Here is a 15,779-nt window from a genome sequence, read left to right as displayed (position 1 = left end):
GGATGGATGTGGTTTGGAATGTTTGGAACTGTTAGTTGGTTAAGCGAGTGACAGCAGGACCTGTCAGGGATGTAACTGTAAACTGCAGACCTCATGTGCTCTTCTGGTCTGATTCTGTATTTTACCACAGGTTGTATGTTCAAAGGCCTTCATTACTGACCTATTTCTGCTGTTACTAAAGATCATTTTAAAAATCTGACTGTCAAGCTCTTAGGAGTGCTGGCCATTGCCGTGGATGAGATTTTTTTGGATGCCCAGCAGAGGGAGTGGATGTCCCACTGGTCAGGAGCTAGGGACCACAGTCCTGCTTTGCCTCTGCGACTGTGTTCCTTTCTGCAGGACAGTTTTCTTTGCTTTTGAAGCCTTCTGATGCTGTGTTGTGTCAGACAAAAATCCTCAGCTTCAGTGGAAAGTGGGACCATGAGCAATGCTGGTATAGTGGACATGTTAATGTTTTGTGTAGTGTTGCAGAGCATGAGACACTTCCCAGAAGAATTAGAAAAGCTTGTGAAAGAAATAAGGAAGATACATTCATGGGGTTTTCTGTTTGTGGGGTTTTTTTTTTGGTTCTTTTTTTGATTTGTCAGATCCCAGTAGGAAGATTCAAGGAATCTTTACAATATGAAAAAAGGCAGAAGGTGATAGCAACCCTAATGTCTTGTCACACAATGTCTTGTCTTTTTGTGTGTTAAGATCTCTAGAACATAGGCTATGTTGAGGAATTTCTACTTCCAATTCCACTCAATCCTCTCATATAAAAGGAAAGCACAGAGCCTCTCATAAAGTAATTGTAGGGTTTTTTTAAAAAGAGCTTGATGATGCATTCCACCTAAATTTTCTTGAATAAAAATATCAAAAATATCAAAAATATTGTTTCTTTAGCTTTGCTGAAAACTGAAGTCAGCCTAATGCAGATACCAGCATGGAAAGCTTAAGCCTAAAGTGAACTTTGGAAGCTTGACACTTGAGTCTTTAAATGGAACATTTTAGGCAATCATTAACTGGGGATAATGCTGCCATGAAACCAGACACATTTGTGAGGAGGCACCCAAAGTTTCATTGACTTAGAATAAAATCCCATGCTGTTGGTGTTAATGAGAAAAGTCTCATCAAATACATTTGTCATAAAAAATATTCACAATAGTTGAGAGGAAATGCTTCTGGAAAGGACCCAAAGTATTTGGCTTTGTCCATGTGGAGATCAGAGGTACAAGATGATATGGTGCATGGTTTAAGGTAATTTCATGGTAATCATTTGTATATTTTACTGTGCAGTGGATTGATCTGCATTGATAATGGAAGAAATCATGCAATAATTTTCATGCAGCTACATCATGTGGTTCACATCAAGTAAAAGTTTTTGTTTATGGTGCTCCAGCCAGGACCTGGAATTTTTCATTGTAATATTGGGCAGATAATAAGGCACTACCTAAAATGAAGTAGGCAATGTCTTCATCACTGATTCCTTCTCAGCCTGGCTGGGTAAAAGGATCATTGGGCAGAGTTCATAAAAACTTGGAAAATTCTCTTTAGTCATCATGGCATATCAAATTTGGATTTATATTAGAGGAAGAGTAACTTTTTGATTGTACTTTGATAAATAAGATTTGAAATTTTATAGAAGTGGCTGAAAGCACCTTATCTGTTCTACACTATTGAATTGAACACTGCCAGGGAATGTCCTCGGGGTGCTGCCATTGGATTGGCAATAAATGTTAGCGGGGTCCCCAAGCAAATGAAAAACAGGTAAAATCCCTTAAAATAATGTGTTTTCTCAATCCAGAATCAAGGAAGATAATAAGACTAAGTTTAGTTTCCTATTGATCAAATATATTAAGGAAGGTATCTCAGAAAATATATGGTAAAAGCAACATAAAAGAAAATAACTCTAAAATTATTTTAATTAAAACACAGACTTGTTTTTAAAGTAATCTGTGGAATACAAATCTGATGTATAGTAGACAGTATTTATAAAATTTTTATTTGGCCATTAATTTGCTCTTTTGGTGTTAGGTATTAATTCAAAACAAATACAGGTAAGTCTGCTCTGACATTACCTGAGATTCAGAAAGTACTCATGAATCGACATGACCTAACCCTTGTAGCAAAATGACTGCCAGATTACATTCAATCTTAAAAACTTCTAAAATTATTAACTCACAATTACTTTTTCTTTTCCCTTTTGTTTGTGAGGTTGGGGATGAGATAGTGCGCATAAATGGATATTCCATTTCATCATGCACACACGAAGAAGTCATCAACCTCATTCGTACAAAGAAAATCGTGTCCATAAAAGTGAGGCGTAAGTAACACAGAAAATCACCTCTGTCACCAATGATTGCTGTTAATGGATTGTTTGTGGTCTGCAGGAACATAAAAAAGTATTTTTCTTTTTCAGATGTTGGCATGATACCTGTCAAAAGGTAATGGCTTTTCATTTGAAAACAGATTCATTTTTGCACAGCCTCTTCTATCCCAAGAATCTGTGTTTAATTATGAAAATGTGTGAATGCTGATTAAAATGTCACATCCTTTTTAATGAACAGGCAGATGTCTTGCTTGATGAATCTGATATTATACCAGTTGCCTACTTAAATGAACCAATTTCTAGTTCCTCATTTGTCACAGAAATCTCCTGGAAATTTAATTATCAATCCACCTATCTTAGCAGATAGCTCCACTGCTTCTTTGTGTATGGTAGCATATGATGATGGCTTCAGAGTTTAGAAAAATTTAAAATTGTTTTGGTCTTGCAATTTCCATTGAAAAGCTGAATCTTTAGGTAGAATGTTTGAGAAGTGTTAATGACAGGAGGTGTCACCCTGCATACACATTTCTGTAAGATGTTTGAGTGGTTATGGTTCATTTTACAGTTTTTCTCTGAGTTTCCTAAAATTGTTTTACCTGAGAGGGCTTTATCTATTTTATATTCAACCTTTACTAGCCCCAATAATTGTACTCTTGTTTAATGTTCTGTTTAAATTTCTGGAAAATAAACCAAATATGAATGGTATCCAAAGAAAGTTGTGAATGCCAAACAGAAGGCTTCGTTCCAAAGTAAGCTTGTAGAATACACTGACATTTATTTTGTCCCATTATTTAAAATTACTTTTTCCTTTCAGTTCACCAGATGAACCCCTTAAATGGCAATATGTGGATCAGTTTGTGTCAGAGTGTGGGGTAAGAGATCAATATTTTGTTAAATGTCTTCTGGGGAGTCTGTAATGGTTCTGAAACACTTTCTCCTCTGACCTTATCAGAGAAGCTATTGATGCATTACTATAATGCAATATCTTGTTGAAAGGCTTCTGTGAGGAACATCTTTTGTGATATGAAATTATTCTAGAGCTATTAGGTAAGGAAAGGGCAGGACACAAATGAAATTGCTTTTACTCATTAATTGCTTCTTCATTTTGCTTGAGCTTATTAGCTTCCCAGGCTGTAGTTCTACTGCATAAATCTTTATCAGATTATTTGGCCTATTTTAGGCATATTAGTGGAGGAATTACAACTTTGAATGCAAGTGACTTCTAAGGGTTGCAGAAGTGAAAAGAAACACCACAATTACTGTTATTTTGCTTTCAGGAAGAAAGACATACTTTAGTAGTGAGCCTTATCATGTCCAACCCTTTTGTCAGGAAATAATAATCTAAATTATTATTTTTCCATATCGCTTTCCTCTGATTTTCCTCCACCCTTTTCTCAAGACAAAATTTGACTATTTAAGTAATCTTCTGCAAACAGATAAGTTCAGTCTTTCACCTCAGCCATGCAGCTCCACTGAAATGACTCTACCTCACTTTCATTTCCAGCAGGATAGGACCTTGGAGCCTTTAATAGGACCTTGAATCTTATCTTGATGCTGGCTGGGATTCATCCTGGCTACATGAAATTTTATAGTAATCTTGATATGAATTCAAGACAGAATTAACATCTGCATCATTGTTTAATCCCTGTACAGGAAGGAAAGGGCAGTGTGGCTGGACTTGCTTCTTCTGGAGGGAGAGACAGTAAAGAGAAGAAAGTCTTCATTAGCTTGATTGGTACAAAAGGCATGGGATGCAGGTGGGTACATGTTTTTTATTTAATGTCACTGTTTTTTAAAGGAGACACTCAAGGCAGTTATTTCCATCCATCTTGGCTATGTTGTCAGACAAATGAAGATCCATGCTGGATCAGGAAGGCAAACTAACAGTAGGGTATCTGTGGCACATACTGCATATTTTTAGGCAAAGTGTAAGTAGCTGTGTTAAAAGTACTGTCATGAAGAAAAGAACTTTAAAATTTAAAAATAAGAATGGACTGAAAGTGCCTTAGTACAACTTGTCATGGAATTGGATCTTGTAAATGCTTTTACATTTTTGAATACTTAAAAGTGCTGCTCAGTGACATAGCAAATTCCAGCACTGTCCACTGTCAGGTTTACTCTCTGCAGTCTCTGACCCTTTTCAGAGCTAAAACATGATCACAAAGCTACATCCAGCTCCTAAAATCAATCTTGAATTTACAAGATATTTTAGAAATATGATTCTGGGATTCTTGGACTTCTTGCAATACTTATGGAGATTTTGGAGTAGAAAGGGATATTGTAGGATTTCTTATATATTTAGAAATAGATAGTTGTATTTATCAGGCCTCTTTTCTCCTGTAATTTGGAGGATGTAAAGGTTTTTAAAAAATAATTTACAAACCTGGAGAGGTGGCTCAGTATCACTCGTTGCATGTATAATCTACAAAATAGTTTGTGTCTACGCCCAGCTTAGATTGCAGCTTAAAGTTCCTGATGTAGATGTTGGCTCCTGGATGAAACATCCTTCTTATTCCTACTAAATAATCCTGAGAAAATAACAATGTTTTATACATACAGGGTCATGCAGTTCAGCAAATAATTCTTCATTGTGTTGCTTGCTCACTTTCAGGTATCATTAGTGCCCCGGTCCTTTAGACAGTGTAAGTCAGCATACATGTAAGTTTCAGCATGTAAGGCAAAATACAGATGATTATTTTTCTTTTAGGTTTTTCTTTTAAACCAGTTTTGTGGGGTGGAGAGTAGGAAAATAGGATGATAAACCACTGTGTGTGTACTGGTAAGTTTTGGTATTTGTTTCAGAATTGGCTAATACCATAAATATTATTCAAGCAGAAAAAACTATGAAGAAACAGCTAAAACTATTCACTGTATTACGCTGTATTCCTCATAAATATTATTCTATAAATATTATCCAATTAATGTTTGGGATTTTCTACATTTCCAGTATTTCCAGTGGTCCAACACAAAAACCAGGCATTTTTATCAGCAATGTTAAGCCAGATTCTCTTTCAGCAGAGGTGGGCTTAGAGGTAAGTTTAGCACCTTGCAAGGTAGGTGCCAAAAGAAATTCTTGTTTTGTATTGACAACTCCAAGGATTCAGGGGGGTTTTCTTCCCCATAGGAAAGAAATATCTGGTGATTACATTTCAAACAAAGCTAGTTTTCTAAATTGTAAGAACAGGAGGGACCTCAGTCAGACCAATATTCCTTCAAGCTCAGGATTTGATCCCAAGCAGTGGCAATGGCAGATCCCAGTGCAGGAGTATGCAAGCCTGACCAGCTTTCAGTCTGTTCCCCTTGCACTCTGCCAGTACCCATGATTGTTGTGTGAAGGGTGTTAGAAAGCACATTTCTTTCTGTTTTCATTGAATGTATGTACTAACTTAGCATCTGTACTAAAATTTGCATTAATTCCTTTAGGTTGGCGACCAGATTGTTGAGGTGAATGGAGTGGACTTTTCTAATGTGGATCACAAAGAGGTAAAAGTCTTCTTTATTCCCTGGATTTGTAGTTGTCAGCTTATTAAGTATGTGTCCTGTTTTCCTGTCCACAAAAAGTATGTTCTGATTCTGGGCTGTTAGCTCAAGGGGTTATGTATTGAACATGGATTTTGGATATTTGCATACCTATGACTCTATTTAGTTCTGGAAATTCCAGTCTTGGTAACTAGCATTTTACTGGCCTTTTATCCCTTCCTTCACACTGCTTTTTGTTTTGTTTTAATTTTCAGGCTGTCAGAGTGCTCAAGAGCAGCCGTACTTTGACTATCTCTGTGGTAGCAGGCGCTGTAAGTAGCGTATTTGTAAAAGCAGAACATTTGTAAGCAGAAATGAGTAAAGCTATGTGAGTAAATAAATGGTAAAAATAAATGGATAAAAACAGAAGCTGTGTTTCTGTATAAGATCTACACCTCTGTTAAACCAGCACAGTTTTGAATGGCATGTTATTCTTTCATACCACACCAAGTATTGTCAAATAAAACATGGTTGTGGGCCAATGCAAAATCATTTCCTTCACAAGGAATGGAAATTAACGTTATTGTAATGGTCTCTCATGTTTGAGAGCTTCTGTTCTAATAGATATCTGCTTCTGCTGAAACATGAAAGGTGAATTGGATTGGAGACAAATGATTTTTAATCCTGAATAGCTGATGCCTCAGTCTTATTCCAAATGAGTTCCTTTTGTAACTGTTTATCTGATCTCATTAGTGTATTGACACACTGAAAATTGCTCAATCTTTCATTTCCACTGTTCTGTGCAACAGAGCCCTAAGCCTTTGAGGTCTAATGTAGAGCCAGCTGAAATTTAATTAAATCTTCCCTCTGACTTCAGTGTGACTTTCAATAAATGTTTTAATGTTTTCACTGCTTTAATCCTTATAGAAAGTGTGTAGTTGTATACAAGAGGATAATCAAGTTCCATAGACTAATCAAAGACCAAGGTTTCTAATTGCCCTGCAACTGAGTTAAATAGGGGAAAAAAAAAAGATTTAATAAGTCACTTCAGCTACTTACTAAGGGCTAATGTATACTGTGTAGCTACATTAAGGAATTAATAGTTTATTTGATTTACTCTTAGAGTAACAAAACATGAAGTTGTCCAAAGGTGCTGTAGAGATTATTTAAAGAAATATTCTGGGTTAGTTGATGAGGCTCCAGGAATTCAACATCCTAAGGATTTAGTTTCAACTCCCAGTTATGTTAACAACTTTAAAAATATGAGATCTACCTCAGCATGCATCACTGGTGTGGTATCCTTAAAATGGCAAATTGTTGCTATGGAACTCCTCTGTTCCTCACTCCTTCCCCTTGCATCATCTTCTCAACAGACATCTTTGACTGGAGAACAGATAGAACAGATAGCATAAGGAAACAGTTTCCTTACTATGGTGCAAAGACATTCCTCAATGCCTGGTTTTGTTCAAGATGTGTACTTTGCACTTTAGAGACAGGAAAAATCCTACATTCCTAATTAACATGGGATTTTTCTTTCAGAAATGAAAATTAGATTAATGTTACCAAAGTGTTCTACCTATAGCAGTATAGAAATAGCTTTCTTGAACAGAAAATAGTGCTAGTGTCTTAATTATAAAGCAAATGAAAAGGGAACCAACTGAAACACATAAACTGACCTAACTAAAGTACATAAAACCAACTGAAATACATAAACTGCAGCGTGTTTTGGGGATGTACATTCCCTATATTTGGGGTCCAGAATGGTGACATGTTTCTGCAGCAGCCAGGCATTAAGAGCATTAAAACACAGTAACTGTGTAGTTCTCTTCACATTGGGAATCATTCACTGTTCTGTTTTCTGGCATTTCATCGCCCAGTGAAGTTTCAAGAAAGTATAATGTGAATTTTATTTTTTTTTTCTGAGTGACACTGAGCATAAATTTGGCATGACCCCTATGGTGATGTTGCGGGCTTCAGTAGTTGCAAACCTTGTCTGAAGTGTTTTGTACATAATAACTGAGAGGCTGAAACTAGAATAGCTCCTTGGAGTAAGCAGTCAGGTCTTTGAGGATCTTCCAGGGTGTGTTCCTTAGGAAGAGCAATGTGAGGAAATAGCAGATGTACTGTGGATGCTGACAGTCTGGTCAGAGAGAAAGTCAGATAAGCTTTGTCAAGCTCCTCTAGAATAATGCCTGGGAAAGTTTATTGGACCAGACTGTCAGCATCCACAGATGTGCTACTATGTAATTGGGTTTGAATCATCTCCTAGAAGAACTGCACTATTGAGGTATTTTCACAAGTGATGGAAGTGGTGGTTTTGATTTCAGGGCAAGGAGCTGTTCATGACTGAAGAAGAAAGGCAAAGAGAAGCACGTCTCCGTGAGCTGGAGCGCCAGGAGTTAATGCATCAGAAGCGCCTTGCGCTGGAGACCAACAAAATCATCAAAGAGCAGCAAGAGAAAGAGAGATTGTGAGAACTCAGTATAGGACAGCCTGAAAAATTTAGCTTGGATTTGGGGAGGGCATGGAGGACAGGAGCGCATAATTATTTCTGTGATATTTCTCACCAAAGTGAGAAGATTCTCAACTTAGATTAACTTTGTTTTGCTTTTGCAGAGTCTCTGTTCATAAAATGTTTGTCCCGTGATGATCTTGATATTCTGGGCTTTCAAAGCTGATAGTATTTAAAGCTATCTTGAGTAGAAGAGTCCTGCTGCTCCCTGACTCTCATACCCCAATGTGTGGTATTCATTATTTTCCTGATGCTATTCACTCATGCTTTATTTTTAGCAAGACAGTTAGAAGTTTAAACTCATACAAAAACATACTATAGTCTTTTCTCCGAAGAAGATAGTGACTCAGAGAATTAAGAGTGTATGTCCTTATTATCCATGTGGTCAGGAATGTCCTCAGGGTTCCTAGGAAACCGTACTGAACCTTTGGTGTCAAAGATGACTTTTAAAACAGGGCATTTTTCCCCAATACAAATGTATTTACTGTATTTAACTTTTAACTATATGCTGACACACTTTGTTCAGGTTCTTACTCAGAAAATACTATTTTTATCATGTTGTCCTAATTCCACTTATTATAGAAGAAAGCTGGAGATTTCCCAGAAGGCTGCAGAGGAAGAGGAGAGATATCGCAGAGAAATAGAGCAGTGAGTAAAAACCTTACACAGGCAATGTGCCACCTGGAAAAGGGTTCCTTGTGTATTAGATTAGATCTGGCTGAAAACATTCTGCATGTTGCTTTCAAATAAAGTTATGTAGGATGTGTATTTAGCTAAATGTAGGATCCAGTACATATCACTAAGTACACCACAGTTAAAGAATAGGAAATGGATCTGAAAATCAGCACCTGTAAAACATGACGATTATAAATAAACATGAGGCAATAATAAATTCAGTGTCAAGTTGAAGTTGAGAACTTATTTTAAAAGTATTATTAATATATAGAGAAGCTTAAGATTAAGGAAATTCTGTGCCCCAGAACTTGTTTACTTTGTTGTCACTGAAACACTACATTTAATTCTAAGAGCAAAAAAAGCAGTTCTGCTAAGAAACAGATCAGTACTATATTTTTAACTGAAACATTTTTACATTTGGAAGTTTGAAATTAACCAGTTGTTATCAGAGTAATTAACTTTTCTTCTAAATGATGCTGGGAAATTGCATGAAAATGCAAATTGCAGAGTAACATCTGTTTTGATTCAGCCTTCTTAGGGCTACGATTGACCCTCAAGTCTTTGGCTTTGCCCATTTGACATAATAAGGGGTTTTAATTAATTTAATTCATTTAAGTCTCTTTTCATGTATCTGTATTAGTCAAAATTTTCTGATAGAAAAAGAGCAGGGAATTCTGAATTTATAAGGTGCATAAAGAAATATATTCCCCAGCTGCCACAAGAGAAAAATCTTCTGGCAGTCCCGCTGGGGGCTCTGCAGCAGCACATGGATGAATTCTTATGCATTTCCCTTTTCTGATCCCAGGCAGTTGATAACATCCTGTTCTTTATTTGTGGCCTATACAGAAATTCCTGCAATAGCCAAAAGCTGCTATAAAAGCAGGCCATCACAGGTGAAGGATGTTTCTGTTCTCCAAATCTAGATTGCCTGTCTGTTATAATGGATGTTGGATGTCTGCTGTGTTGTTCTGCACTAGGAGCATCTTTACTCATTCAGGGAGGGCTTTCTTACCCTGAGGGCTGCTCAGTGTAAAGTCTAGCACAGCTTTATACTTCCTTGTGTAATTTTTAAGTGTTGCTCAGGCATTTTTTAGCTTTTCCATATCACAATCCAAACTGTTAAGTTGGTGTCAGACTCCTGGGTGAGGAAGAGGAAGAGTGGTAGCACAGGAACCTAGATGAAATCTTAATCTGAGATTTAATGAGCAGTTGTGGCAGGCTAAAATACAATGTTTTTCTGTATTAATTGTTTCTGAGTATCATGCCTTGCCTTCTTTTAAGAATTCTTTCTGCAGGAGTTCCTTATATAAAATCACTGTGCCCTTTTTTGGTATCTTGCATTTGAAAAAAATTTCATATGTGCCTAAATGGCAGAGGTCCCTAACTCCATATACTGCAAGTTACATTCTAACACCAACTTTTAAAAACTAAAATGAAATGAAAAAACATTCTGTCCATTGTTCCCTGACAATGCCTCTAAATTTAAATAGTGAGCTCAGCTACATATTTAGGAGTGTTTTGACACCATGTGAATATTTTTTCCATTTACTTTAGGTAATTTAGAGATGCGAAAGATAATCCAAATATAGATTCATATGTATCTAAGACCTGGTAAATTTTGGCACCACATTATCAGTTCAAGGCAAGCTATAATCAAGAATAGATATTGGATAATTTAAGGCAACATATATGAAGCTACATGTTGTCAGGTTATTCAGCACTTCTGCTGTGACATACTTGGTACTTGCTGAATTTTTGCTTGAAACATCTTTTTTCTCTGATCAAAGTGCAATGCTAGGTAATTTACTTCTTTTGCATGCTCTTGTCCTGAATTGTGACACTCCCTGCAGCACCCCCATTCTCTAGCTGTACCTTTCTATTTCCCTCTCCTCTCTTGTTTGATTTTTTCCCGTTTTTTCCTAAAATACAGAATTTAATATGTTTTCTGTTCCAACAGTATTTATTTCTTTTGGGGAAGAGTCACTTTTTATGGCAACCTAGAACTATGTGTTTAGGAAGCAATCATCAAAATAGTTTTAAAGATAGAGAGGAGTCACATACTTTTTTAAGTATCATTTGCCATTGTGACATCTGATTTACATATATGGTAGATATTCTGTCATTCAGTGTTTCAGTTTTTCTAATAAGTAATTCCAGTCCTAAAAATGAAAAAATTGCTAAATGAGAGATTTTTTAAAATTCATTTAAGGTGATAGTACTGTAGTGTGTCACTCATGGTTTATTATCTGTGCGGGTGTTAAATAAGAGGCCTTAGAAGTCTAAATATTAAGAATATCTTCTTGTATTGTACTTTACAAATCCTCTTGGTAGTTTAGTAAATTAAACAGATTGATCAATTAATTCTGTTATGAGGAAGAAGCAGCTTATTCTGCTTTATATTCAAGAGAAAAAACAAATATGCTGAAAAATTATAATGGTAATGAATTTATACTGATGTTGTTCATTTTATACTCAGAATGTTTAACTGCATTTGTTTCCTCTAGGATAACAGCAGAGGAAGAGAAATTTAAAAAGGAGTGGGAAGAAGACTGGGGTCCTAAAGAACCACCCAAGTCTCTAAAAACTGTAACTGCAGAAGTGCACTCTCCCCCTCGTTCCAAACACAAAAGTAAGTAATTGATGTCAAATTTCCTCCTTGTATTTGTCTCAGACACATCACTGATCTCTGTGGAATATACCACTAGTTTATCTCCAAGTTAAGGTTGCTGTGAATTGGTTATTTCCAGAAGACTGGAAGCATGTGATAAATCAATTAAATAATTCTTATTTAACAGGTATCTATCTTGCAAAACATACATCCATTCACACAGTCATGATTTTTAACAATCAGCATCAGGAAAAGTAAAAAAAAATGAGGCTTACTAAGAAATGGTCTGAAGCATCGACCTTGGGGATTTGGTGCATTGTTTTTCATGTTGTTTCTGTCAGCCTTTTCACAGTTTGGCTTGGGATATTAAAGATCACTTTGTTCCAACCCCCTGCCATGGGTGGGGACAATTTCCCCTAGACCAGGTTGCTCAGAGCCCTGTCCAACCTGGCCTTGAGCACTGCCAGGGATGGGGCATCCACCACCTACCTTGGGAAACCTGTTCCAGTGCCTCACAGTAAAGCATTTCTTCCTAGCACCTAATCTAAATCTGTCCTCTTTTAGTTTAAAGCCGTTCTCCCTTGTCCTGTCACTACTTGCCCTTTTAAAAAGTTCCTTTTCAGTTTTCTGGTGGCCCCTTTTAGGTACCAGAAGGCTCACCTGAGGTCTCCCAACAGCCTTCTCTTCTCCAGGCTGAACAGCCCTCGCCCCCTCAGCCTTTCCTCATAGCAGAGGGCCTCCAGCCCTCTGATCATCTTCATGGCTGTCTGCTGGACCCATTCTGACAGGTCCAGGCATTCCATCTTATATTGGGAGCTCCAGAACAGGATGCAACACTCCAGGAGCGGTCTCATGGAAGCAGAGTAGAGGGGCAACCTCCCTCCCTTGCCCTGCTGCTCTTGATGCAGCCCAGGATGATGCTGGCTTTCTGATTTACTTGTCCAAATGGAATTCAGAGAGTTGGAGCTTAGCTGGCAGTTAAGAAGCTAAATTGGAAGCTGCAAATTGTCTGTGGAGAGTGTACTAAAATTGTATTGTAGAAAGAAAAATGTGGAAAGTTCTTGTTGCATAATTTATAGGAGACTTGGGCTGATTCCTAACCTGATATTATTTTACTATATTATTTTTTGTGTGACTTTGGGGAAGTCTGCTGATGGTTCTGTTACAGGAAAAGCCACCAAACTCTTCAGGCTTCCCTTCACCACATAGCAGACCAGTTGTCCATATGCAGATCCTATCAGCTCTTCAGGACTGGAGGAGGTTGGAGATTATTTTAAGTAGAGCCTTTTTTGTTTTTTTAAACAGTTCTGTAGAAAAACATCCCGTCACTTACTAAGATTTTTGTTTCACAGAAACTTGTAGTCATACATTACTGATCTCTTTTTCATTTCATGGGAACCCCCAGCTACTGTCACTTCTGTCCCCTCACCCCTTTCCTCCTTTGTTTCTCTAGAAGATTTAAAGGGAGTTGCACATGACCAACTTGAAACAGATGACGTGGATGAAGTGAGCATGAAGCAGGACAAACAGGTTTGCCGCTCAGCCCTGACTTCCTATCCTGATTCAGATTCTTCCTGTGTCTCACCTCCTCCTGACAGTCAGTCTTGACATTCAGCTGACCATTTGGTTTTCCTAGGGCAATATGTGTGGTCCTTTAGTAAATGATGAAAGATTTTGACACTGCTGCTGTCATTGTGTCTAAAGATACCTTGATATGAGATCTTACAACCCTACAGAAACATGGATTACACTGAGTGCTCTGAATTAGCAGTGTTTCTTATATAAAGTTATGGTAACATATTCTTTTGTACGTTTTTACTTAGCAATATATTTTAAAATATTTATGCACTTGGCTTGAAATATTTTGTCCTGGGGAAATGGAGCTTTTCATGTCTCTCCTCAAAAGCCATGTTCTGCCACAAGATTGAATGAGTTTGAATACCTGGTTAACTTTGATAAGGCTTGCTGAAACTACTGCAAAGTAGGAGTGTGACCATAAAAATCCTAGCAATGCACAAGGCCTGTGTGGTTCTGTATGAAGATTACTTGTTGCATTTTCTTTGTTTGGCATAAAATGTGTATCATTAAAATAAGGGAAGCCTATGACTAAATGTTCTAGAACAATTTATCAGGAATTCAGCTAAGAGCTTGTCATGTAATATCAAACCACTGGTGTTGCACCTTCAAATAAATTTTAATCAGTTACACATATGAGCATTGATTGGTCTGATTATGAGCCTGTCCTTGGCTTTTCATCAAAAACCAACTTTTCCTTTACCTTTTGTAGCTTTTGGATGGTTTTATCGGTATGAAGGGAAATTTCCCACAATCCGTAAGGTACAAAGTTTGAAATGTGAATTTGTTTGCTGTGTGTGTTTGGATTGGAATTCCTTTTTTCTTCTTCTCTGCTATTAGTAAGCATTCTTTGTAGTCAAATGCTCCTTCTTTTAATGTGTGCACGAATGAAGATGCCTTTGGGATGCATGTGTCTAGGACTTTGTCCTTTTGAGTCCTTCAGGCTCTGGGTTCTGCCATGTGCAGAGGGAATTGTATAACAATACTTTGCAGGTGTTTATTACAGGTGGGCAATGCATGTCTTCATGTTCTCCAAAAGTCCTCAATCATGTGTATGTAAAAACAGTAGAGACAAAAATTATCCACTTATACCTTTGCAAATCTCCCTTTGGGAGGAGTGCTGAAGGCAAAAGGCTTTTAGGCATGCAGATTTGAGCAAAATAAAGTGAACAATCTTTAAGCTGATAGAATATTTCTGTATGGAATACTGCTGAAGTATTGCAATTTCAATTTATCAGAGTTTCAAGTAATATTTCGTACTTGCTGTTGCTTCCTTTTACTTTATTTCTTGAAATGTATATTAGCCCTATTTTAGGGGGATTGCTGTTGTGCTGTGTGCTTTAGTGGTGTTTTTTTGCCAATTAAGTGTGGTAAAATTGCCATGAAGATTTTGTGTGTGTATCTGGCAAGAACTCAAGGTTTCAGAGGAGGTCAGGATTGTTTCTGATGGATGAAGTATTTGTGTCACTGTTTAGGACTTTTAATTTGACCTTCTGTGTGCCCAGGATATACCTGTTCCCCTTAAAAGAGATCAGGAGAAGATGGTGCATTCAAATAGCTTTTTGTACTCTAGTGACTGTAAATCATCATGGATCTGTAACCTGTGTGAAAACCAGAGCAGTTGGGATTTTTATCTGAAAATTATGAACACATACTGTGGAAACTCTTCACACAAAGAGGGTAATATTTGAGGTTGCTGCTGAAAACTATAGTTTAGGAGAATGCCTAACCACCTCTTTATATACTAATGATCTTAACATAATTCCTGTTGAACTTCACCACACTGTGTGCCCCGGAAGCTTGAAAACATTTAATTTTCATTTTGCTTTTGGCAGTGGTGAATTTCTATCCTACTCCCTATTGCTAATGATTTTTTTGTTTGTTTTAAAAACAATATTTTACTCTGTACTAAAAATGTCTATAATAGGAAGTAAACTGAATCCATGGGGAAAATTGTAGGAAAGGATGAATCATCCTGTTGCAACGCTGTGAGTGCAGCTAAGACACTCAGATATATGTTCATGTTCTAGAAGACTTTGGCTTGTGTACTGCTTAGTGGGCCTTTGAATTCAGTAGTTCTTCAAATGTTGATACCTAGCAAGTTGACCTGCCTGATGTTGCATTTGGCACTGTCTGCTCAATGTATCTTTGAATTTTTAAGAGGATGATGTTGGCAGTTGTTTTTAAGGTAAAAACTAATTAACCCTGAACAAAATAGACCACAGAACTAGGTTTATGTTAAAACATTAGTGTGAAAAGCTGGGTTATTTTTAGTTAAGCTTTATTTCCAATGTTTTTGGGGTTTCTTTTCCCCTGTTCCCCTCCATAAAACACCACCACCACATAACCGTGAAGCAATAGACCACATCCCACTGAACTCAGCAGTACAAAGTTCCAGTTAATGGCTTGACTGGGGGATTTGGCTTCTGTAGCTGCCAGGGAAAATGTCTGTTCTCTAAGGCTTTGTTATCAATATTAACGTGCAAAGGGTGAAAGGAAGACAAATAATGCTATTTAATGTGAAGCAGTTTGTGGTGGTTTTAGGAATTCAAAGCAAGAAAAGTCAATAGCTGATGATGATGAGAAGAACAAAATCAAACCTAAGCACAGCCTTTCTGGCTGTGGCAGTAATTGTCTACAAG

At 37.2% G+C, this 15,779-nt stretch overlaps 1 protein-coding gene across 2 annotated transcripts in view; it reads left to right on the top strand.

Moving 5' to 3' along the window:
• The window catches only part of USH1C (USH1 protein network component harmonin), a 47,140-nt gene that overhangs the window by 10,615 nt on the left and 20,746 nt on the right, over positions 1-15,779 (top strand). For both annotated transcript variants that reach the window (XM_063158569.1, XM_063158568.1), the window contains exons 5-15: positions 2,194-2,302; positions 2,399-2,423; positions 3,123-3,180; positions 3,962-4,065; positions 5,256-5,340; positions 5,732-5,791; positions 6,043-6,099; positions 8,095-8,237; positions 8,862-8,927; positions 11,459-11,583; positions 13,016-13,092. In XM_063158569.1, the coding sequence (XP_063014639.1) occupies positions 2,194-2,302; positions 2,399-2,423; positions 3,123-3,180; positions 3,962-4,065; positions 5,256-5,340; positions 5,732-5,791; positions 6,043-6,099; positions 8,095-8,237; positions 8,862-8,927; positions 11,459-11,583; positions 13,016-13,092 (909 nt within the window). The remainder of the gene's footprint in view (positions 1-2,193; positions 2,303-2,398; positions 2,424-3,122; positions 3,181-3,961; positions 4,066-5,255; positions 5,341-5,731; positions 5,792-6,042; positions 6,100-8,094; positions 8,238-8,861; positions 8,928-11,458; positions 11,584-13,015; positions 13,093-15,779) is intronic.

This window comes from Melospiza melodia, chromosome 6 (genome assembly GCF_035770615.1).
Source record: "Melospiza melodia melodia isolate bMelMel2 chromosome 6, bMelMel2.pri, whole genome shotgun sequence".
In the NCBI taxonomy this organism is placed as follows: domain Eukaryota; kingdom Metazoa; phylum Chordata; class Aves; order Passeriformes; family Passerellidae; genus Melospiza; species Melospiza melodia.
Note: the sequence above shows the minus strand (reverse complement) of the source record. Positions and strands in the feature narration are given on the sequence as shown.